This window comes from Phascolarctos cinereus, unplaced genomic scaffold, assembly GCF_003287225.1.
Source record: "Phascolarctos cinereus isolate Bilbo 61053 unplaced genomic scaffold, phaCin_HiC Scaffold_2;HRSCAF=192, whole genome shotgun sequence".
In the NCBI taxonomy this organism is placed as follows: domain Eukaryota; kingdom Metazoa; phylum Chordata; class Mammalia; order Diprotodontia; family Phascolarctidae; genus Phascolarctos; species Phascolarctos cinereus.
Window position 1 is genome coordinate 49,805,788 of NW_027555625.1, and position 25,313 is coordinate 49,831,100.

The following is a 25,313-nucleotide window of genomic DNA, read 5'->3' on the forward strand; positions in this document are numbered from 1 at the left end:
ACTGGGAATTCTCAGAGGCCATTAGTGATCATCGGTTTTCCTTGAGGCAGTTATTTTTTTTTATTGATTCTCATGATGCAAACTCCTTTCAATCCTGTCCTACCTTGAAGGGCATGAGTGTATGCTCAATATTTATTCCCAGAGATTTATCTTTGTTATAAATGAGTATTTAAAGTCAGACAACGTCAAAGTGAAATTGCACCTTAACTACTCTCCTTTCCTTCCTTCTTGATAATCTCCATACAAAAATTGTCATGCAGGACAGAGCACCTATTTGGTTCCAGAGCCAGAGTGTAATATAGAAGGTACATGTGTTGGAAAGACTCAGTAAACTAGGCAGGTGGAGGACTAGAGGTAAGGGTAGGAAATTGGGGAAATGAGTCAGGAGAAGCAGTGAGGGAAGAGTGTGGAAACTCCCTTGTTGCTTAAGATTACAGCAGGAGGTAGGCGGGAGTAACACTGAAGCTGTCAACCATCTTGCACGTATGTTGTTCGGATATTTTCAATGTCTGACTCTTTGTGACCCCATTTGGGTGGTTTGTTTTTTTTTTGGTTAGGGTTAAGTGAGTTGCCCAGCGTCACACAGCTAATGTTATGTGTCTGAGGCCGTATCTGAACTCAGGTCCTCCTGAGTCCAAGGCTGGTGCTCTATCCACTGCGACACCTAGATGCCCCTATTTGGGGTTTTCTTGGCAAAGATATTGGAGTGGTTTGCCATTTCTTTCTCCAGCTCATTTTACAGATGAGGAAACTGAGACCAATAGGGTTAAGTGACTTGGCCAGGGTCACACAGCAGGTATCTCAGGGCCAGATTTGAACTCAGGGGGATGAATTACATCTTCTCTTGCACATGGCCTTTGGTAAAGAAGTACCTTGAGATGGAAGGTCCTGAAGGTATGCCCTCCTCTTTCCATGCTGTGTTTCCTGATTCATCATATTTAAAGCTAGAAGGAACCTTAGAAACTGGCCCAGCCCCTTCATTTTATAGATGAAGAAAGTGGGGTCCAGAGAGGGGAAGAGATTTCTTCAAAGTCACATACTCAATCAGCAAGCAGGTATTAAGTACTCAATAAGTGGAAAGTATTGTGCTAAGGGTACAGAGACAAAATGAAACAGTTCCTGACCTCGAAGAGCTTACATTTTATAGGGAAAGACAATGGGAACACATATGAGTATATATAAATTAAATATATTGTAATTGGGAGGTAAGTTTTATCAGCTTGGGAAGTATCAAAGAAAGCTTCATTTAGGAGACAGCACTTGAGCTGAGCTCTGGAAGAAACTAGGGATTCTAAGAGGCAGAGATGAGGAGGAATAGCATTTCCCATACTTCCTTCTACATGCTTATTGTCTTCTTCCCTTCTTGAGGTAGATAGGATGTCATGTGTAGGAAATGTGAAGAGGTCAGTTTGGCTGGACCAAAGAATCTATAAAGTAGAGTAATATACAATGTGTCTAGAAGGCTAGTTGGAGCCATGTTGAGAAGGTCTTTATATGCTATAGAGAAGAGTTTGTATAATGTCTTGGAGGAAATAGGGAGCCTTTGGAATTTGTTGAGTAGAGGGTGATGTGGTCAGATTTGTGCTTTAGGAAAATGAGTTTGATGGCTCTATGGAAGATGGATCAGAGAGGGTAGAGACTTGAGGCAGGGAAGTCAGGTAGGAGGCCATTGCAATGGTTCAGGTGATGAGAGCCTGAGTGAAAGAGATGGTCATGTGCATGGAGAGAAGGGGATGCATACAAAAGATATCACTGAGGTAAAATCAACAAGACTTGGCAACTGGTTGGATTTGTGAAGAGTGAGGATGACACCAAGGTTGTGAAGCTTAGGTATACAGAAGAATGGTGGCAACCTTGATAGAAATAGACAAATTTGGAAAAGGGGTGGGGTTTTTTTTGGGGGGGAGATAATGAACTCTGTTTTGGGTATGTTGAGTTTGAGATGTCTATAGAACATCCAGTTAAAATGTACAGTAGGCTGTTAGTGATGTAGGATTGGAGGTCAGGAGGGAGGTCTGGGAGTCATCTACATAGAGATGATAATTGAACCTATAGGAACTGATGAAGTTGCCACAAGTAGTAAGTAGCAAAATCTGAGATTTAAACTCGTCTTCAAACTCCAAATCCAGGGCTCTTTCCAACATACATGTTTATCTCCTATACTAATTGGTCTAAGCTTCTGGCTCCATTCATTTGGGAAGAATCCAGAGATTCTTCTCAAATTGCTACCTAGCTCTCCTTTGTTACCTCCAAAGTATGTCACTGTCCTCCGTTTTTCATGCCTTCCTCTTTAGGGTCCCTTTGTTCTAATCTTTGACCGCCTGCCCTCTATTCTCTCCATTCTTCTCTGTTTTCATATTTTACATCCCTCTCTATAGCATCTGTCCTTTATGCCAAGATACCTTCCTTCTTTGCCCCCACTCATTATTTCCATCTTCCATTTATCTCATTTCCAACTCATTCTTTAATTTTCATCCAATTATGGTGCGAATTCATAAACCTGTATTTCATGAATCTAATTTTTCTTTACTTCACAGAGATGGTTTGTCTTTCTCTGACAGTGTTCAGCTCCAGGGAATGAGTCTTGGCTTTTCAATTCAATTTTAGACTGCTCTCCACATGGAGGAATTTAAATTCTCGATTTGAATGTCACACCTAACACGGTGCTCTATACACCAAGGGTTCTCTGCAAACCTAAACAAATATAGGTTCAATAAATGGTAACGATGCTTTGTCCTTTTAGAGAGATTTTTAAAAACAACTTCGAAGTGAAAGCACTTTTCAGATACGGTCTTTCCGTCATGCTCTTCTGAGGGAGGTAGATAGCAAACCCAACTCCACTCGTCCTACAGATGGACCCACTGAGGTGCCAAACCACAAATGACTTCTGCCAATAACAGCCAGGTTGCTAAATTCTTGAGTCCCGATCGATGGTGGAGCTACGTTTTCCTTTAAAGGGAAAATGAGGGCTCTCTTTCCTATCCGGGCTCCTGATAAAGGGGCTTCGGAGTCAGAGGTCTGGGGGTTCAAATTCATTTTATTGCCATTTTACTGCCTAGGCGACCTAGCACACTCACTTAATGTCCACCCCCGCCCCCCAGCCTCGTCTTCCTCATCTGTAACAAGGGGAGGCTGGACAAGCGGCCTTGAAGCTCTAAACCTAAGATCTCTGGTCCGGTCTCCCAGATGTGCTTCCGAAGCCAAGAACGCAGTGGTGGCCTGGGAAAAGCGCAGGCGCTGCCAGCTCTGGGGGCAGATCCTTTCGGGTGTCAAACGAGGTTAAACAGAGGAACACACATACACACACGCGCGCACGCGCGCGCCTGTCTCCCACCACTCCTTCATTCTTTGACACTACCAAGATGGCCGCCCCAATAGTGCTCACAATCGCCACCACCAAGATGACTTCTGGAGGCGGTCGAGAATTTTTTTTTACTTTTGCTACATGAAGGCGGGGCCTCGGAGCCGACATCCAATGGCTTCGCAGACCTCGTCGTGGCCAATGAGCAAGCAGCGCGAGCGCGGGAGTGAGGGGAGGCGCGCGGGAGCCGCGGGATTGAGGGTGCAGACCTCGCTATGTCTGCGGGGCGGCCAGATTCGTCCCCCAGCGCCGGCACCCGGCCGGCGTAGGAGGACCTTGTCCGAGCTGCTGGGTACGTGGCGGCGGGATGAGAGGCGGGAGGGTGAGAGGAGGTCGCCCTGCTCCCGGAGAGGGCAGTGGAGACAGCCTGGCCCGGCTGGCCTGGGCCCGTGCTTCCTCCTGCCGCTGACCCCCATCCCCTCTTCGGGGAAAGACGTTATCCCCCTCCCTCCGTGATGCCGCCCCTTCCTCTCCCCCTCCCCGTCCCTCCCGGTGTCCCCCCTTCTCACCTCACCCCTCTTTTCCTCCCCCTACCCTTCTCCCTCAGCCCGTCCTGAGTCCCTCCTCCCTTCTCCCCTGCCTCCTCTCATCCCTCTCTTTCCCTTCCCCCTCCTCCCTCCTTCTCCCCTTTCCCTTCCTCCTCTCTCCCTTCCCTTTTCCCCTTCCCCCCTCCCCCCTAGCCTCCTCGCCAAGGGAAACCCCTTGGTGCTCTCTCCTCCTGAAAAGGAGTCTTGACCCTTCGGCCCACACATTCCCCTTTTCTAGGCTGAGACCCTTCCTCTCTCCCACCCCATTTTCTTGGACAAAGCTCTCGTCTTTTGGTCTTGAGAGGCAGTTTGGGTTCAGCGCAAAGACTTGGAGTCAAGCAACCTGAGTTCAAATTCCGGACCGCCCGAACCTCATTTTTTCATCTGTAAAGTGGGCATCATACCACTTTGTACCACACAGGACCGTTTGGAGGCCGGTGTTGGACTACATAGATGTAATAAGTTGTTATGATGAGTCCTCCCCCCTCCCCCCAATGGTTTGTGCCCAAGGCTGGGTATGTCTCCCCATACATAGATTTGGGGTGTAATAATCACTGTAAAAGTAGATGCTGTACAATTATCTCATTTGATCCTCACAGTAGCCCTCGGGGGTAGATGCTATTATTATCTCCCCATTTTACAGAAAAGGAAACTGAGACAAACTTTTTAATTGTTTGCCCAGGGTGACAGAGCTAGGAAGTATCTGAGATTGGATTGGAACTTAGATCTTTCTGACTCTTGGCACAGTGCTCCAGCTGCCTCAGTATAATAGAATATACATTACAATATGCAGCTCTAGCTGCACAAGAGAAGACTTTTAAAGATCACCTCATTTAGGCCTAGAGAATTTTTCCAACTCATAGCCAGTTAAGGGCATGATGGGGAGTAGAACTGGGTCCCCCCACTTCCTCAAGCTTCCCCTTGTTGTGTTCAAGGTGTTCATTCGATAAGTACCTGTGAAATGCCTGTTGCTGTTCTAGGCCTTAGCGCTTGGCTGCTGACTTTGGTCCCGGGATTAGTCCAGCTTTCTTTTGTGTCCCAGTGGCTCCCTGGGAGGCAGAGAAAAGGAGGAAGGAAGATGGTTGCTGTGGGCTTGCCCTTGCCTTAATTCCAGTTCTCCCCTAGTCACTGTTTGTTTGTTTTTCTGATGTCCTTTCCCTAGTGGTTTGGAGCAGGGGGCTCTAAGGTTGAGGGATTGGGGGGGAAGGGTACCAGTGGCAGGACTCCAAGGGATGTGTGATCTGGCTGCTGAGGTGGTACAGTGGATAGAGAGGCAGGCTTGGAGTCAGAAAGACCCAAGTCCTAATCCAGTCTTAGACCCTTCCTCGCTGTATGACTCTGGGCAAGACAGTTTGCCTCAGTTTTCTCTACTGTAATATGGGAATAAGAATAGCACTTACCTCTCCCAGGGTTGTAAGGATCAAATGACAATATTTGTATAGCACTTAGCACGGTGCTGTACATGTAGTAAGGACTTATAAATGTTAGCTATTATTACTATCTTTCCCCTTCCCCTAGTATGCTAACCAAGGGAAAAAATTATTGATGGTTCCCATGATAAAAAAGGATTGTAGACTACCGGTCTGGATACATTGGAAGTGTGGGAAGCACCAGTGCTAAGAAAAGAAATCTAGTCCTCACTCAACTCATAGTTTATGGTGTAATCTTGTTGAATTCATTCTTGTAGTCTGCACCTTTAATTTCTTACTTTGTGAAATAATAGACCACGGGTGGGGAACCTGTGGCCTCACAGCCATGTGTGGCCTGTAGGACCCCAAGAGGGGCCCTTTGACTGAATCCAACTTCACAGGACACAGGTTCCCCACCTCTGTAACAGACTTACTTTTTGGCTGCATGAAGAGTAAGAAATGATTGCAATTTATTCATCATGGCGGTACAATTGAAAGTCTCAGGTTGTTTTTTTTTTTTTAAGAAAAAACTTCTAGCTTAATAGGTTAATAGACTGGGTCAGATGCTTCTGTGGTTCAGATTCCACATGAAATGTATGAATTTCCTATTGATCAATACCGTTGGAGGGCTACAGGTTAGTGATACTTTCCCATGGAAGCACGCATCACATCTGTGAAAGGTTGACATACAGAAGAGGGATTAGACTTGTGCCCCAGGCCCAGGAGGCAGAACAGGTAGGAGCGAGTGGGAGTTGCTGTCAGGGTTAGCCTTGATCGTAAGGAAAATCTTCCTCAGGAGCTTTCTAGAAATGAAAAATAAGAGCTGTTTCTCATTAGTAGTAGGGAGGTCTTCCAGCCAAGCCTGGGTGATGATTTGATAGGAATATAGTGAAAGGGTTTTCTAAGTATGGGATGGACCAGATGGCTTCCGAGATGGTGTGATCTCAAGAGATTTGGAAATGGCTCAGCAGAAGGGGAGTTTGCGCAGCAGATGGTGTTGGGGTTGTCTACTATTACTGCTGACCTTTTTTATGAAGAGAAATTTTGTATTCATGGGTCAAATGGATGCTATGCATTAGAGAATCTCTTGTGGAAACATGAGATGTGGGCTATGGTTTTTTAAATTGAACTTTTTTTTTTAAAGAGGGAAGAGTCAATAAACAAAAATACAAACCTGGAAGGGAACAGAAACTACAGGAAGCAGCTGTGTACCTCCTGAAACGCCATCAGAATTTGAATGACCTATTTCTTGAGGTAAGAGGGCTAATTGGCTTGTGCTTAACCCTGTTGAGGCATGGTTTTTTGTGTGTGGGGTGGTTGTTGTTGTTGTTTTGTTGTTTTTATTTTGAGTCTAGCTAAAATATCACCCTCATAGAGATCTTTGGAAAGATCAGGGAACAGCAGTGATAGACTCTTAATAAATTTTGTTAACTGGGTGAGAAAAAAAAACTAATGGAAGAATTTCATTGTTTAGAAGCAAGATAAAGCTGTTTAAAATAAACTCAGTACCTCCCGTAAGGCTTCAATTTTTTTTACTTTTTTGTTTTATCTTAACATATTTGGATATTTTGGTTTTGTGTAGCAGTCTGGCATCATGTACACCCGGTTTATTTTTATACAAACACAGCTTGCAGATTCTTTTCTTTGTGTTTTTGATTCCAGGTAGATGGTATACAATATAAAAAAACATTATGTTTTAGCAATTTAATTGACCCTGAAAGCCGTGGAGTGCCAACTACACATTCTAAATCATTTGTAGGTGAGTTTTTATACAAACTCATTTCTTAAGGGGGGATGGAGGAGTGGGATATTGAGGGAAAGATTCAAAAATAAGGAGTTTTCCACCCTGAGTTTTCAGATTTCTGTTAATAACTAGGAGATGAACACTGGTCAGTATTCACTTCAGGGAAGAAATATTAGTTGAATTTTGCTTAAGTGGATGTTTCCAAACTTATTTTTTATTTGAATAATAGCTCTTGTTCTCCTTTGCATTGTTTCACACTAAAATGGCAGGATAATTGAAAAGTTAGAATATATGCTTAGAATCTAGAGTTAAACTTTAAGTTACATAATTAATGGCCTTTAATAAATGAAAATATGTTTTCATTTCCGTAACAGTTTCCTAAATCTTACATTTTCAGTGCAATGAACCAGGTTCAGTTGATACTTTAATATGCTGCCAGTGTTTTGTTTTTTTTTTCCTTTGGTGAGGCAATTGGGATTAAGAGACTTGCCCAGGGTCACACAGCTAGTGAGTGTTATGTGTCTGAGGCCAGATTAGAACTCAGGTCCTTTTGACTCCAGGGCTGGTGCTCTTTCCTGTGCCACCTAGCTGCCCTCTACTGCCGGTGTTTCTAAAAGCACAAGACCTTATTTTAAGAAACAAATAATTGCTGTATTTCTGATATACAGGTGTTGGGTTTACAAAGGTTTTTACTTTTATTTACTCAATCAACTAGGAGTGTAAATAAACTTTAATTTGTGAATTTTTTACTTTTCTGCTGGAGGCTTTTGTCTGATCTGGGTATACAGGCTAGGCTTAATCTCTAACTGTAAAGTCAGTGTTTGAATAGGTCTCTCTCCCCCAAACATGACTTTGTCATGCTTCTCTTTTTGAGAGTAATTTGCTGTATTCTAGTAGAAAAGGTGGAAAAATTATATCCTTTGTAAATAGCTGCTAATTCTGTGGACCTATATATTTTGTGTCAAATTTGTATAGGTTGCTATTCCTTTTGGAATTTACTAGTGATCAGCATCAGGGGTGATTATCAGTGCTGATATTAATTGTTAATTTCACTTCCAGATGCCCCCTTCCCCAGTAACCTCCTTCCCATTTCCCTAACATTTTTAAAAGGAACTTCAAACTTCTGATTAAAACGTAGGCCATAATTCTGTATGCTAAAGAATGAATTGTTTAGGTTCTTTTCATTAAAATATTACTATATGTTTACCACCAGGTTTTTAGAAAAATTCAAAAATCCAACCTCAGGTTTAGTGCTGCTGGTTTTGTTTTGCTTTTCAGTCTCTGCTCTACAGGAACAAGCTTCAAAGTTAGGGGTCCCAGTAGGAATCCTGTCAGCTCGGACAGCTGCCTCCTGCCTTGAGCAGCTATGCCAGGCACCAGAGGGATCCAAGCAGGCCACTCTGCTAAACTTGGAACAGAGGGTGAGAGGCCAACAGCTTTCTGAGCTTTCTGGAAAATCATTATTTCTGTTGTACTGATTAAGTGCTTTCTCTCTCCCTCACTTTCAGAAGAAATTATCCTCCCTGTCAGATATTGCCCAAGATTTATTGGAACGTGGTCTCTTTTGTCGTGTCTCCTTCTGTCAAGAAATTTGGAAGGTGCAGGTAAACTGCCTCCTTGATAGCTCTAGCCCTGGAGCAATATTATGATGACTCAGCTGAAGCCTAGTCAAGTACTTAGATCCCTTGTTGACATTTCATTAGTGCTAGATCAAATGAGATCACTGGTGCCTTTGGTAAGCCAGAAACTAGAACCTGATGTCATTCTTTTAGCCTAAATTATCGTGATTTGCCACTATGAATCTCTCATATTTTTTCTAAGGCGTAAGATACTTACCTTCTGGCTTTGTTTCAGTTATTTTTCAGTTAGAACATATGTTCCATAGCTTTTCTTCTACTCTTATGTGTTGTGGGATGATTATTTTTTCATGTCTTTTTAACTTCTGTATTTACAGTCTTTTCTGGGCTGATATAATCTGTGTCTAAAGCATTCCTTGTTAGTAAGCCACACTCTTATGTTAGTAATTTTTAACAACCTCATATTCATATATAAAAGTACATGTCTTGAGTGGGTAGCTTTGTATAATAGAAAGAGCCTGAATTTGGAGTCAGAGGACCTGGGTTTAAATCTGGGCTTTGTCTTACTACGTGTGTGACCTTGGGCAAGTCCTTTCACTCTTCTAGGTTTTAATTTCTTCATGGTAGGTTGAACCAGATGATCTCTTATATCTCCTCCATGATCTTGTATGCATATAGTTACACCTACATATATATTCATGCTTAATATGAACCTAGTTATATAGGTCCCCACACTGATTTCTTTTGACCATTAATGTCAGTAGAGTAGAATGAGGAAAATATTATCTGCACATTCTTTGTGCTATCTAAACGTTTTTAAACATATTTTCTTATAGAGAAAATTTCCGAGGACTATGCAGGAAGCTTAGAAAACTTCATTGTACTTTAAAAATTATTCCTATTTATGGTACTCTTGAAGAATTTAAAAACTCAACAGAAGATTTTGTTTTTTCAGAGACTTAGCTACAGTAATTATATAGATCAGCAAATATTTAGGGGAAGGACTGGAGGGGAGGGGGAGTCATATAAAAACCAAGACTTTTGGAAATGGAAGAGAATAGAAATGGAAGAGAAAATTTAAAGCAGGTGCTTGTTATTTTAAAAATTGTTTGCATATACTCGACATATTTGTGAGGAAAACATTTTTAAGTTTGCCTTTGGTGAAAACAAAAAACCAAATGTGATCTGAAGAAATGAAGAAAATTGAAAATGTTTAGTTTTATTTTACAAATATTTTAAGAAGACAAAGTGACTAAATAGCACCTATTGGTATCATATCAGAAAGTAGATTTTTTTATCTCAGTCAGGTCACCAAGCATTTAATAAATACTATTTGCCAGACACTGTGCAAGGACTGGGAATACAGATAGAAGCAAAAAGCAAGTGCCTGCCCTCAACGAGCTTTTATTCCAGCGGGGGAAGATGACACACCAAAAGAAGTTGAAGATGGGGCTGAGATGGGGAGAAGGTACCTGCAGAGAGATTCCAGAGAATTGGGAGTGGAGCCTGGAGAGGAATGAAAACATTAACACTAGAATAATTTTTAACATATCTGGTTTTTAACCAACTTTGAATATTTGATAGGAATATGAAAGCACTCAGGAGTTTGATACTACTGCTATTGTTTTTCTTTAGCGTTCTCTGGTACTTGAAGCTGTCTGGCAACTTCACTCAAAAAGCATTATTGGCTTAGAAGAGCTGATAGAGAGGTAAAGCTTGTAATAAATAAATTTATAGTTACTTTTAATGCAGTCTGATTAGTTTGTTGCAACCCGACTCAATCTAGGATTCAGTATTTGTATTAAGTAACAAAGACCTTCTGACAAAACTTGTTTTTTGCTTTTGAAAGCTAATACTTAGCCTATATGAAGACCCCATTGTGCACCAATTTTGTAATGCTATTCCAAGATAGTGGTGTGTTTTAAACGTCATAGCTCACCCTCTATTAGAAATTTCTTCAAATAAAAATGGTTATTGCAATGAGGTGACTGTTAGGAATTATTATAGTAGTACTGGTAGATAGTACTTTCTGTGGGATGTTGGTGTTCAGGAGTAGATTTTCAATGTTTAAATTATTTGCTCTTCCACATGGTTAAACTGCTGTGTAGCATGATTCAGTATAGATAAATCTAATAAGTAATGGATTTTTCCTCTTTCCCATATGAGAGATTTGGTTAGAAATTATAGCATAATGTTCTGTTCAGTGGGTACCAGTTTGCAACCCTTTTACAATCTGTTAAGTAGAATATTTAATGAATTTTGGCTGAGGCCAAAATGATGATTCTCTGAATCTAGTTGGGTTAGTCCCATACTTTAAGCCTTGGATAGAATTCACTAACCCTTATTCTCTGATGGCATAGTCTTTTAAAAAAAAAACAAAAAACAAGGCTACCAAATCATAGTGAAGATGACTAAGAAAATACCATCTATAGAAAACAAATCATTTGCAAGTGACTCTAAAAGAAAGTTTTGCTTTATAAATTATTCATTTAAATAATGATTTGTCTTAATTCATTTAATTTGTGCTTTTAAAATATTCACATTGCAGGCATTGCAACCATTTCATGAACACAGTGCAGGAAGAAAGGACACTTATATGTTTATTCCTGTGGACTTAGTGAAATTGTGCTCACTTTAGCCGTTCTGTAATTAGAAAATGACCAAGCTATTTCATACTAAGTAGGGAAATGGAATGTATGGAAATCACTGAAAACAGATTCTATTTTAATAAGTTTTCTGGTTCTAGGAACTTCCTAACATGAAATTTCTTTTAGTAGAAACAAGTCATTGAAAACCATTTTTTGAAAATAAGTGTTTTTAAAATATAACTTGAAATTTAAAAAAACATTTGCGACCCAAAATTTAATGCTATGGTACATTTAAAAGTAAATGCCACTTGTATGTGGGAATACCATTGTGTGAAATGAACAAAATGATTTGACATGATGTGTCACCCATTGTCTTTTGCCTGCTTCTTTGTGCTCTTACTAGCATGCATAGTAAAGTATCAAGCAGGTATGAGAATTTAAAGGAAAAAAAGAAAAGGGCAGAATTGGGTGAAAGATTGAAAAGAAGATCACAAAGTAAATTCTGTGTTAGAAGGTGAAAGTGAAGAGATCAGTGAAGGTGGGAAACGCTCTTTCAATATATTATTCAATGTGAACTCTATTTAAGCTTGTTTTAAAGTCCATGTATTGATTTGTGTTAATTGTATTGATTTATATCAGAAAAATTTATCTCTGAAACCTAGAGGTCAATAGGATGGTAGAAGGATGGGTTAATTACATGAGTTGGAATACTCTTATCCCATGGTCTTCTATCCTATTCCAACCTATACCTCTTCTTATGTTGCTTTGATTTCTTTTTTTGACCCTTTTACTTCCCATATGAATGTAGGACATGATGATATACCACTGATAGGTCACAGGTTTCTAGTAATCACTACTTTTACTCATTACTTCTGCTGTAGGGCTTATCATGTTTCATGCATGAGGGTTTCATAGTGCCCTAAAAATGAATCCATAATGTGCAGTCTGATTTACATCTCTTTGTTATCATGACTAATCTCCCTTTTCTTCACCAATTAACTATCAGATAGAAAGAGAAAAGGCTAAAATTGATGTGCTTTCTGGTGCTAGGAAGACTTGAACCTACCTTTTTCTCCTAACATCCCACACATTTTCACATATACTGGCCTGGTTTGAGGGCTTCTTTGGGCAATGGCTATTAGGTAATAATAGGGGCCACTTACTGTTTTTATTACCAGTTAGCTTTGATATGGAATGGCTCATGTTTCCTGATGAATGAATGTTAGAGAAAATACAAGAGTCATACATAGAGAAAAAGAAACTAAATATCCATGAATATGTATGTTCTCAGCCATTCAGACTCCCAGACTGTGGTGGATTGGTTGTATAACAACTTGTGCCTTGTGTGTGAACAAGTGGAAAACTCCATTCAAGAAGTGGAAGTTGCTGAGCATATACTATCTGGTAAGTTGGAGGTAGAAGGAAGATCCTTTTTAATTTAGGATCAGAATCTGAAGTTGTTAAGTTTTAAAGATTTATCTGAAATAGAACTTTCTCTATATATTTCATGGGCATAGAAATTTAATCTGTAATGAGCCTGGTGCACACTGATCATAGGAAATTTAGTCTTTGGCTAGTGAAGTGAAAAAAAGATCAGAAATGCAGTGATTTGGTAAATACTTCTAGGTCCCCTTGCCTTGTAGGAGCTTCCCTTAGCTTGGTATGGAGGCTCTCTTTTCTCATTCTCTCTGAGGCCAGTGGTGGTCTCTTAAAGCAGACATTGAATAAGCTCTTGAGATTTATAAAATCCTGAATAAATATAATATTGGCTGGGAAATGGAGGGTTCCTTGGAGGAGCTTGAAGTTTCCTTTAAAAAAAAATCTCGAAAACCTAAATTATTCCTAAAACTTTCTCTCTTGGTCCGTAAACTTAGCTCTTGTAACTTCTGTAACTCCTCTAATTATGATCTTAAACACTTATGTACCATATTTTAATTTTAATGAAGTAGGCCTGACTTCTCAAGAATCACAGTTTTTTTGGGGGGGAAAGGCCCCCCACTCAGTAAAACTTTGATTAAAATGGTTGGGGAATTGGTTCTTTTGATTAATTGAGTTTTCTTATTAGCTGAAAGTTAAACCTTTAAAAAATAAAACCTTTTGGGGTAAATTTTTATTGGAAATCTTTCTAAAATGTGTTTGTTTCTGTTTTAGTGACTAAAAGTAGTTGCATCTTTGAGTGCTTAAAAGTCGTTAATGTAGATATCTGATCTTTTAAAAGTATTGTTGATCTAGAAAGTTATTAAGAAAATGTAAAAAGTGTACTAAGTGGATGTCCTTCACAATATTCTTTAAAAGTTAAAAAATCCGGGGCAGCTAGGTGGTGCAGTGGATAGAGCACCGGCCCTGTATTCAGGAGTACCTGAGTTCAAATTCGGCCTCAGACACATACCACTTACTAGCTGTGTGACCCTGAGCAAGTCACTTAACCCCATTGCGTAGCCAAAAAAAAAAAAGTTAAAAAATCCCCCATAGGTATTTGATTTTAATTTATTATAGTTTAATTTATTATATATTATTATAGTTATAGTACTAAAGTTATAGTACTAAAAATTTCTTTTCAAGGGATTTGGTTAGTTGAGTTCTGTTTAATGGAGGTTTTACTGTGTATACTATAGTACTTAATCAAAAAATGTCTTGCTGGTGATTAAACAAAAAGTTTCTTGTGGACAGGAACTGTTGAGTAAGTTTTGTTTTCATATCCCCATCACCTAGTATAGTACCCAAGCACATAATAATAGACACTTAATAAATACTTGTTAAATTTGAATTTAGTGCTTTGAAAAGTGAGGTATAAGAAGGGGTGTGTTTTTGTAATTGCATGTGTGATCCAGAAGTAATTTTTATCCTTCTGTGTTTTATTTCAGCCATCTGTAGCTCTTAGGCACCAGGAGATTCTACTCCCTTATTTAATCAACCCTCTAGCCTTTGCTTCTAACTCTCCCTGTGTTCTTCTGGTTCTGTTTGTCTTTTTTGAATCCCCAGAGATTGGGTGGAATTTTGTTGAGATGGAAGGAAGCCATTAATATTATTTTGTATTTATGATTTTCAGATATCATGAGAATTTTTGTTCTGAGGGGATTTCAGAGCACACAAGATCTGAGAAGAAATGTAGAACTTGAAAAGGTGCCCCAGGTAGGAGGAAAAATGAAAGTTGTCTTTGGGTGCAGGGGAGCGGGACTAGTTCACAACCATCCTACTTAATTTTATTGGAATAAAAGAGAGACCTTAAAGAATCTTATGATACCATTCACCCCTTGGTCGTCTCCCCCTCCTCCTTTTTTTTTCCCCAAGAAAAAAGAAAATATCTGGGTTTAGGAATTGCTTGGATCAGTACTCTATAATGATAACAATAGTAGCTGGTATTTACGTGTTACTTTACATATGTTATCTCATTTGAATCTCCCAGCAACCTTTGAGGTAGGTAATATCCCCATTTTGCAGATGAGGAAACTGAGGTTTACAGGTTAAGTTACTTACCCATGGCATACACCTAGTAAGTGTCTGAGACAAGATTCCAGAGGTCTTCCTGACTATAAGCTCAGCATTATCTTCTATGTTACATAGCTGCCCCAAGTGTACGAATGGTTCAGTGAGCTCATTGATTTAGGAGTTTTTCAGTAGTATAGAAAGTTCCACATTCCTGTACAACTCTTATAAACATTCATCAGAAATTTCACCCTAGGCAGTCCACTGAACATGCTGGAGGCCTACCTTACTTCCTCCTTATATTGAAAGGGTACCAGTGAAACCTGTCCATCTGTCATCCCTTCATCTTTCCAAGTGATCAACCTATTTTCTCCTCTTGTCAGAGTCCCATGTTGATTATATACAGTGGGCTGCTCATACACCCTATGTACCTCTCTATTGATTTCTGTTTGATACTTTAGCTCTTCTGAAACAGTAGTGTTCTCTGTATCACTGCCATATAGGAACACTGATAAATTGTTAGTATTTGAAAAAGATGGGCTTTTGCTCTTATAGGGAGCTTGAGGTGGGTAAGAATTTTTTTGTGGTTGTGTAATTTTTCAATTGTCTTTGTTCGTGATTCCATTTGGAGTTTTCTTTTACTTTTTTCTTTGTAAAGTTGATTTTTATTTTTTGGTAAATAGTATTTTACTTTTTCCAGTTATATATCAAGATAGTTTTCAACATTCATTTTTAATAAGATTTTGAGTTTCAGATTTTTTTCCCTCCCTTCCATCCCTCTTCCCTGAGACTGTAAGCAGTCAGATGTAGGTTATACGTGTGCAGTCATGTAAACATATTTCCACATTAGTCATGTTGTGAAAGAAGAAACAGAGCAAAAGGGAAAAACCACAAAAAACAGTGAAAATAGTATGCTTTGATCTGCATTCAGACTCCATAGTGCTTTTTCTGGATGTGGACTGCATTTTCCATCATGAGTCTTTTGGAATTGTCCTAGATCATTATATTGCTGAGAAGAGCTAAGTTAATCACAGTTGATTGTCGCACAATGTTGCTGTTACTGTGTACAGTGTTCTCTTGATTCTGCTCATTTCATTCAGCATCAGTTCATGTAAGTCTTTCCAGGTTTTTCTGAAATCCCTTTGCTCATCATTACTTATAAAAAATAGTATTCCATTACACTGAATACAGATTGAAACATAATTTTTTCACTTCATTTTTCTTTCCTTTTTTTTTTGGCGACATGGCTAATACGAAAATATGTTTTGCATGATTTCACATGTGTAATTGAATATGGGACAGTTATGGTGATTTACTGCTTACTCTGCTATCTTGGCTCCTGAAAGTGAGCATTCAAGTATGTTTCTTGTAAGCAGTTTTTACATTCTAATACAAGAGAAGGTACAAGTCTTTGTTAAGAATCTCCTAGTCTTGAAGGATCATGATGGGAATAAAGAAAGAAAAATGTCAGGTTAGGGAGATGAGGAGTGTTTTGTTCTCTGTATTGTTTTTGGTTTTTTTGGTGAAGTAATTGGGGTTAAATGACTTGGCCAGTGTCACATAGCTAGTAAGTGTTAAGTGTCTGAGGCCGGATTTTGAATTCAGGTCCTCCTGGCTCCAAGGCTGGAGCTCTGTCCACTGTACCAGCTAGCTGTCCCTCCAGTTCTGTTTTTCAAGGCATTCTCCTCTTCATTGGATTTTTGTGCCTTTTACCATTTGGCTTTTTCTGTTTTTTAAGGTGTTTTATACATATACAAGCCTCTTTTTCTGTTTTTTTTTTCTTTTTTCTGTGTATGGAAATTTTTATTTTTGTTAAATTTGTAATTGAATTTTTAAAATGCATATGTGTGTGTATGGCCTCAAATTATTGAGTGAAGGCAATTTGTTATATTTTAACAGATCTGTGTTGCTGTACTACAGAAGATACTGACTTGTAAGTAAATTGCTTGAAGCCCTAGATCGTAAATAATTTACTTTGCTTATTAGTAGTTCTTCTACGTAGGGTTTTCTGTAATTGTTTGATGTATTTCCCCGTTTTTCCGTATTTTGTCATTTAATCATAGACTCAGTCCTAGTAGGCCTTTTTCCTTAAGTAGTTATGAATATACTCTTCATGTTTTATTACATCATTTTTAGTTCTCATTATTTCCCTACTTGCATTCCAGAGACTAAGGAATGTAGATGAAAATTAGTACTAAATTTTAGGTACTTTTTATGGACCATTAATATTTTGAAACATTTTTAAAGCCTAAATCTGTGGTATAATTTGTTTTCAATCATATTTGATAGACTTAAGAATTGGTATAGGGCATTTAAGCACATATAAGAGATAAGTAATGTTTTAAGTTTAGAGACTTTCTGAATTTATTTTAGGTTTGGTTCATCTTATTTTCACAATAAAAGGAGGTGTGAGCCCTTTTTATTTTATTTTATTTTTTTTAGGCAATTGGGGTTAAGTGACTTGCCCAGGGTCACACAGCTAGTAAGTGTCAACTGTTTGGTCCTCCTGAGTTCAGGACCAGTGCTCTATCCACTGTGTCACCTAGCTGCCCCCTACGTGTGAACCCTTTTTAAAAGACAATATAGGATTTCACCAGAATCAGAATTGTTTGGAATGTATACTTGCAATCACATGTGTAGTTGCCAACTTAAAATTTAGTGTGCCCCAGTTCTTTTTAGAAAAAAATCATACTGTGCTGTGAGCAAAAAGAGTTTGAGAAACATAGGCCCACAATGAACTCTCTCTTCTTCAGTTGTTTTGTTGTCCCAGTGTAGAAATAGCCTGAAAATCATGATGCTGATATTTATATGGAAGATTAATCTACTGAGTGTCTAAAGGTAAAGTCTTAGCTCTAATCCTAGCTGACTGTAGTGGGAATATCCCATAGAAGCTATCATTGATTCTTCTTTTATTGATTGTAGGAATGTTTCTCCATTTCCTCACATATATCTTTCCTTCATTTACTAAGAAAGTGTTTGAATTTGTTTGATTAAAAGCAGATGATAAAATTATTTTTTCTTTATTTCAAACAAATATTGGTCTCTAAATTAATATCCTCTTCTCCAGCTATTATCTCTGCTCTCTCTCTTTCTCTCTCTAATCTTCAGTTTCTCCCTATCTACTGCTTAGTGAATGTTTATTGATTAATTTCAAAGGAATTTCTGTTTGATCCTGGGAGTAATATGTTTACAATGGAGTTTAAGTTAGGGAGGTAACATAGACTTGTGCTTTAGTGAAATTATTTTGGCAGCTATGTGGACTATAGACTGAGGAGAGACTTCAGGCAGAGAACAATTAGATAGCTATTTCTGTAGTCTTGGTGAGAGGTGATGAGGGACTGAACTAGTTGTGAGTAGAGAGATATGCATGAGATTCTTTGTAAAGGGAGAAGCATTAACATCTGGCAGTGGATTGGATACATGGGGTGAGAGTAAGGAGTCAATGTGACACCAAGAATGAGAATCTGGGTAACTGGGAGAATGGTGGTGCCCTTAACACGAATAAATTCAGAAGAGATGGGTTTGGGTGAAAAATGAATTGTATTTTGGACATATTGAGTTTGAGATATCTACAGAAAATCTAGTTTGAAATGTCCGATAGATTCTTGTGTGATATGAAATTGGTGCTCAGGAAAGACTTTCTAGGGGTAAATATATAAACCTGTGAGTCTTCTATATAGAGATGATAACTGAGCCTATGGGAGCTAATGAAATTAACAAGTGAGAGAATGTGAAGAGAAAAGAGGACCCTGAACAAAGCCTTAGGGATATCCACAATTAGCAGTTATGACATAGGTAAAGCTCCAGCAAGTAATATTGAGCATAAGTAGGAGGACAGTCAAGACACAGGAGTGTCACAACAGTCCTGAGAGGAGAGTATATCTAGGAGGTGAAAATCAACAGTGTTGAATGCTGCAGAGAGGTTAAAAAGATTGAAGACTAAGAAAAAGGCCTTGGATTGGTGATTCTGAAAAGAACATTTACAGTTGAATTCAGTGAGAGAAGTGGGAATGTTGGGTTTATAGATGGCTTTTTTTAAGGCGTTTAACCACAAAGGGGAGAAGAGATAGGTGGCAGGGATGGTAGAATCAAGTGAGGTTTTTTTACAAGGATGAGAGATGGAGTCAGTTATTTTGTCCCAGAAATTCACTTTCAGCAGAGGGAAAGCATGCTTAGGCATGGGGAACATCTTGTCCTGTGTCAGCTATTTTGCTGTATTTGACACCTGCATGAATTGCAAGCCTAGCTGCAACAGTAGGTTTCTTTCATTGTCTTCTTTCCTTTTCTAATTGGTACAAAAACACTTAATTGGCAAAGAAAGATTTCAGAGTCTCTGGACTATCCCCCTCCCTTATTTAGCCTGACAGCCTAATTTACTAAATTTGATTTAGTGAAACCAGCCATACTAACAAGAAAGTTCCCTTAACTATCTCCTACAGTAAATGATACACATTTTCCTTAACAATCATACTATTTTTTTCTTTGTAGTGCCATCTGTGTTTTAATGAGTAGCCACCATTTTTTTCCTTTTATTTCATATGATGTATAAATACTGAAATATAAATATTTCATATAATGTACAAATTGCTGAATTATGAATAACATTCTCCATCAACCATGGGATATGCTACTCTCTGAGTGTAATAGTGCCTGTCTCCTGATTTGTTCTGGCTTATTGGCATTAACTAGTTGAATTGATGAGAAGATTCATCGGATACATTCTTACTTCCACTTCCTTCAAGACTCAGTTCAGACGTTGCTTTGTGCAGTAGGCCTTTCCTGGTCTCCCCAGGTGCTAGAGGCTACCTCACATCTGTCCTGTGTGTGCGTTGTATATGCCTTTTTATATACTCATTGTCTTTAGAATGTAAACTCCTTAAGAACAGGGAGTATTCTTAACTTTTCTTGTAGCCCAAGCATTTTCCACAGTGCCCAACACATAGTAAATGCTTAATAAATACTTACTGACTTATTGATTGATTCACAACAAAATAGATAGGAACATGTTCCTGGGTGATTTTGCTTTTTTAACATGCTTTAAAAGATAATGTGGCTCAAAAAATGGAAGATTCCTTTTATTGCATTTCTTATATGTTCTCACTGTCTTTTCTATTTCCTTGGTGTGATTGTGATGTGTCATTGCGGATGCTGTTAACTATAGCATGTCATTGCCACTGATCCATTACTACCAAAGTCTTAGTCTTAAAGTGGGTGTCATATAGCAAATGTGGCACTGTGAAATGCTGAATTCTGTCTTTCCATTATTTTGTTCAGATGATTCAAAGTAAAACTCCTTTGGCTTATGATCTAACAAGTACTTTCAAATGGTCTAAATTTTTAAGTCACGTTGTTTTCAGGGCTACTAGTTTTTATGTCTTTGCCACTAGGAGAGTTTTCAATAAGTAGCAAATCTTCAACATTAGGTTCTGCTGTCCATTTCCCTAATAGGGTCATTTACTTGGTAGCTCTTATAGAGACTATTAGAATTAATTTCTCCCTGATAGTAATAACATGATTCTATTTTGGTTCAATGCTCATTTATGGTTTTTATTTATTGTGATGTTTGTTTTGTTGTCAGACATTCTTAGCGCTTTTGCTACTGAAATACAAGAAGGCTCCTCTACATTCAAGGCAGTGAAATGCTGGTATGTATATATTCACTGGTGAATACCTATGTAACAATAATAGTGTTTTCTTCAAGTTTAAGCTGTCTTTCCTCCCCATATATTCAGTAGTCACTTACACTAAAAATCCTACTTTGATGACTCAACTCACTATGGCATAGAGGTAGCACTGCCTTCTCAAAGGTGATGCCAGCAGAAGAGTCCCTGCTAGACCTTGTACTGTCAAGCAGGAAAGACTTTAAGTACAAGCCCGACAGTAAGTTCTTTGTCTGTTTTCCAATGACCAATTTGGCTAAGAGTAGAGAGGCTTATCACTGAAGAGATGTTTTTTCTGTTCCCAGAAGTTCATTAAGCCAACTATGAAGATGTGGAAAGACTATTACCTGCATTGGTAGAAGGTGTGCCCTTACTGTTAAAACCACAGTCGGTCAATAAACATTATTAGGCACCTATTACATGCCAGGGCTATGGCACAGCCGCTGTGCTATCTCTGGGGAAAGGCAAAAGAGGGTTCCTGCTCTCAGAAAGCTCACAGTCTAATGGGTGAGACAACATGTAAACAACTTTGTACAAACAAGCCACGTGTGGAATAAATTGAGATAATCAACTGAGGGAAGACAGTAGAATTAAGGGGGATAAGAGGAAAAGCTTCTGGTAGAAAGTGGTTTTTAGTTGGGACTTAAAGGAAGTCAAGAGACTGAAATCCGGAGGGAGATCCTTCTAGGCATAAGAGAGGGAGACAGCCAGGGATCGTTCCTAGACTTGGGAGATGAAGTGTTTGTGCAAGAACAGCAGGAAGGCCAGAGTCTCTGGATCACATAGTACATGAGGGATTGCAAGGGGAAAGAAGAGGGGCCATCTTACAAGGTCCTTTCTGTAATATCCTTAGGTTATACATGGCTTTGAATGCCAACCAGAGGATTTTGTATTTGATCCTGGAAGTTATAGGGAGCCACTTGAGTTTGAATAGAGGAGTGTGACATGGTCAGACCTGTGCTTTAAGAAGATCGCTTGGGTGGCTGCATGGAGGAAGGATTGAATCAGGAGAGACTTGAGGCAGGCAGAGCCCTCTCTGTCCAGCAGTGTAGTGCAGTAGTCCAGTTGTGAGGTGATGAGGACCTGTACCATGGGGATGGTGTTGTCAGAGGAAAGCAGGGGGCATATTTAAGAGACGTTGCAAAGGTGAAATCGACAGGCCTTGGCAACAGATTGATACTCACCATCCCTTCACTGTAACCAAGGATGAATTATGAAGTAGATTCAGACATCCAGGCAGTTATCAAGCACTCATGAAATGCTTACTACATGCCAGGTACTGAGCTAAGCACTGGGAACACACATAAAAGCAGAAAAAAAGATAATCCCTGCCCTCAAGGAACTTATATGTTTTTTGTTTGTTTGTTTGTTTGTTTTTTGGCTAGGCAGTGGGGTTAAGTGACTTGCCCAGCGTCACACAGCTAGTGTTATGTGTCTGAGGCTGGATTTGAACTCAGGTCTGTCTGAATTCAGGGCTGGTGCTCTATCCACTGAGCCACCTAGCTGCCCCTCAAGGAACTTATATGTTAATGGGGGAAGATAACAGATAAAAGGGAGCTGAAAATCACATGGTGAAGGGGTTGGTAAAGAAGCACCAGGCAGGAATGTGGTAGAGAAAGTCCTGTGGGGATGAGCTAGTAGTGCACCCTGGAGAGGAATGAAGACCTTGTAGTTTCTGAGCATTAGGACATTTTCCCATCATTTGTCAATAAATAATCCTGAAATCGTAAAAGTTTAGAGTCAGAAGACATCTTAGATATTGTTTGGCATTTTATTTGCAGCTAGGTGGTACAGTGGATAGAGTACTGGTCTTGGAGTTAGAAAATCCTGAGTTTAAATCCAGCCTCAGACAAACCGTATGACCCTGGGCAAGTCACTTAATTTTTGTTGGCCTCAGTTTCCTCATCTGTAAAATGGAATTAATAATAGCACTTGACTTGTGGAGTTGCTGTAAGGCTCAAAAGAGATAATAATTATAAAGCTCTCAGCACAGTGCCTGGGACGTAGTGAGCACTATGTGTTGGTTGTTGTTGCTGTTGATACATGTTAAAAAAAATGGTGACACATGAAATAACCAAAACATTCTGTTGCCTTTCACAGTCACTTATGAATTTTTTTTTCTGTTTTTATTTTTTAAATTTGATGCTGCTTTTCATCTTCTTATATAATCTAGGTATATTCTAATTTTATTTTTCTTTTCTTCTGTTTTTATACTGTTCATGTTTGTTATTTTTTATTCCATTACATTCATATACCACAGTTTAGCCATTTCCCAGTCTTACACAATTGGATTGTTTCCAGATTTACTCATAAATAATGCTGACATGAAAATTTTTGTATAGATATGTCTTTTTTCTTTCAGTAATATCCTTAGAGAATTGGTGGAGCCATGAATTGGAACAATTTTTTGGAAAACGATATGGCCTGCCACTCACCTCCCTTGCCTTACTTTGTTTCCCCAGTGCAGTGAGTGCCTGCAGCACAATGGGTGCTGGTTGACTGACTCAGGGTGCAAAATCATATGTATTTTTTTGCATGTAGTTAATGCAGGAGTGTGTTTGCTTGACTGCATATTTGTTACAAGGGTTTTCTTTTTCTTTTTCTCAATGGGGTGTGGAGAGAAAATGGGTTTTTGTTAATTAGGGAAAAATTAGGCAAAACCCGAAAAATTTAAAAAGGCTATTGCATTAGGTGATGGGGGCCTGAATGAGCATTGTGAGTGGAGAAAAGAGGGGTGTGTATGCCCTTTTATATACGCACATACATACATATATACATATATGTACACACACACATATATATATATGTATGAGACGTAAATGTAGAAATGACAAGCTTTGTCAATGGATTGGATATATGGAATGGGGAGCATGGGGAGTCAAAAGTGACAATGAGACTTCAGATCTGAATGACTGGGAGGATGGTGGTACCTGTGACAGTAATAAAGAAAGTTCAGAAGTGAGGAGAGTTTAGAGGGGGAGATAATTCTGTTTTTGACATAGTGAATTTGAGGTGCATCCATTTGGAGCTATCCAAAGAGGCAGTTAGAAGTGTGTGACTGACTCTAGCTTAGCAGAGAGATGAGGACTAGATATATAGATAGGGAAAACAATTTGCATAGAGATAATTGAACCCATAGGAGCTGATGAGATTAAGCGAGAGGGTAGAAAAGTCTTGGGGGACACCCAGTTAGAGCGAATGAAAAATCAGCAAATGAGACTGATAAGCAGGGGTTTGGTGAGATGAAAGAACTGGAGAGGGCAGGGTCTAAAAGCTCTGAGGGATGTCACAGGCTACAGAGATGTCATGGAGAATTAAGATTGAGAGAAGGCCATGGAGTTTGGCAGTTAGATCACTGGTGCTTTGGGTGAGAGCAGTTTGAGTGGAGTGATGAGGTCAGCAGCCAGATTAAGAGAGGGAGAGGGACCAGAAGAGGGAAAGTCAAGGTACTGATTGTAAATGGTTTTAGGGAGAAGAGGAGGAGGAGAGATAACAATAACATTTATAGTGCTTTAAGGTTTACAAAGTACTTGAGAAACACTACCATCACCATTTTACAGAAGTTAAGTGACTTCCCTAGGAAGACACAGGTAGCAAGTGTCTGGGATAGGAATTGAGCCTAGTACCCTGTCCACTGAGCCAGTATAGGATGATAGCAACAGAGATGGTCAGATTAAGTGAGGGGAGACATGGGTATGTTTATGGCAGCAGGGAAAGAGCCAGTAGAGAGAGAGAGAATGAAGAGAGGAAAGAGAATGGAGATGATGATGTGGGCAAATTACTGAAGGAGTCAGGTGAGGGTGGGATCAAGGAAGCATGTAGAGGGGTTTGCCTTGGCAAGAAGAAAGGTTCCTCTTTCATCTGAGATGAGAATGAAAGAAGAGATAGTGGAGGGAAATACCAGACTGATGTGAGATGAGGAGGAGATGAGAAGGAGGAACCCTGGATGAATGGTTTCCATGTTTTGGTGAAGTATTGAGGTAAGAGCCTCAGATGAGGGGGTGAGGATTGACAGAGTTTTGAGAAGAGATTAGATTTGAAATAGCTGCTGTGGAGACTGAGATACTTGATCCGTGAGGAAAGACTAGAACGTTTGCCTGGCTGTAGTGAGTGCCAGGTTGAGATTAGGTAAAATTGCTAATTTCCTTCAGTTTGGTTCAGCAACATATGAATAGGAATAAAGGAAGAGGATGCTGGAAATATTACAGAGTTGGGGCGTGATAACATTGCTATTGGTGATAGGAAAAGAGAGCAAGAGAATTTAGAGTTGAGTTGGTTCACCAAGGGGTCAAGATAAGGAAGAGAGGAAGATATAGCCAGTGCAGGGTGATGACCTGGGAAAGAACTGAGAGGTAGAGGGAATAGAGTTCACAAGGAGGACAAACAATAGGTTTAAGGGTCGCAAGATATAGGGAAAGGTAGAATGATAAAAGATTATGGTCAAATAAAGGAATTTTGGAGTTCATGAACATGGAAGTGGAATTTATGGATGATGGCAAGGTGAGGCCCTCTCTGTATTTAGCTGAGGTAGAATGGAAGAGTAGGTCATGGAAATTGAGTAGATTGAGGTACTAGGAACTTTTTTAATCATCTTGTATCATACCTGGTTTACATTACTAATCTTTTTATCCTGTGCCTCTCCTTGCTTCTGATTAGCTTTCCATATTTATCTAAATTGAAGTTAAATGGACCAATCTACGATTAGTATTGGAAAGATGTAGAATACATTTTTTAAGGTCTTAAAATCATTGCTCAGTTATTCGCATAATCCCACCCCTCCCTCTCCCATCCCAGTGATTCTGATCCTCTGGCTATTGTATAAGCACAGCACCCTCTCCCCCACTACCTCCTCCCTTGTTCTTATCCCCCAGTATCTCTGTCCAGGTCCCCTCACTCCTTCCTCTGTGCTCTGGAATGCCTGCCCCAGAGATAACACACTTGCTTTCACCTTATAGCTTTTATTTCCTCACACCTTCTCTCTTCTTGCTCCCATGCTTCAGCTGCCTTCTCTCACACCCTCC

At 39.3% G+C, this 25,313-nt stretch overlaps 1 protein-coding gene across 1 annotated transcript in view; it reads left to right on the top strand.

Annotated features, from left to right (window-relative positions):
* The first annotated feature begins 3,445 nt into the window (after positions 1 to 3,445).
* The window catches only part of FANCA (FA complementation group A), a 105,556-nt gene continuing 83,688 nt past the window's right edge, over positions 3,446 to 25,313 (top strand). Inside the window, 10 exon segments of the mRNA XM_078149126.1 lie at positions 3,446 to 3,653; positions 6,442 to 6,551; positions 6,960 to 7,056; positions 8,320 to 8,462; positions 8,550 to 8,645; positions 10,254 to 10,327; positions 12,498 to 12,610; positions 14,256 to 14,338; positions 16,532 to 16,565; positions 20,211 to 20,277. Coding sequence (XP_078005252.1) covers positions 3,446 to 3,653; positions 6,442 to 6,551; positions 6,960 to 7,056; positions 8,320 to 8,462; positions 8,550 to 8,645; positions 10,254 to 10,327; positions 12,498 to 12,610; positions 14,256 to 14,338; positions 16,532 to 16,565; positions 20,211 to 20,277 — 1,025 coding nt within the window.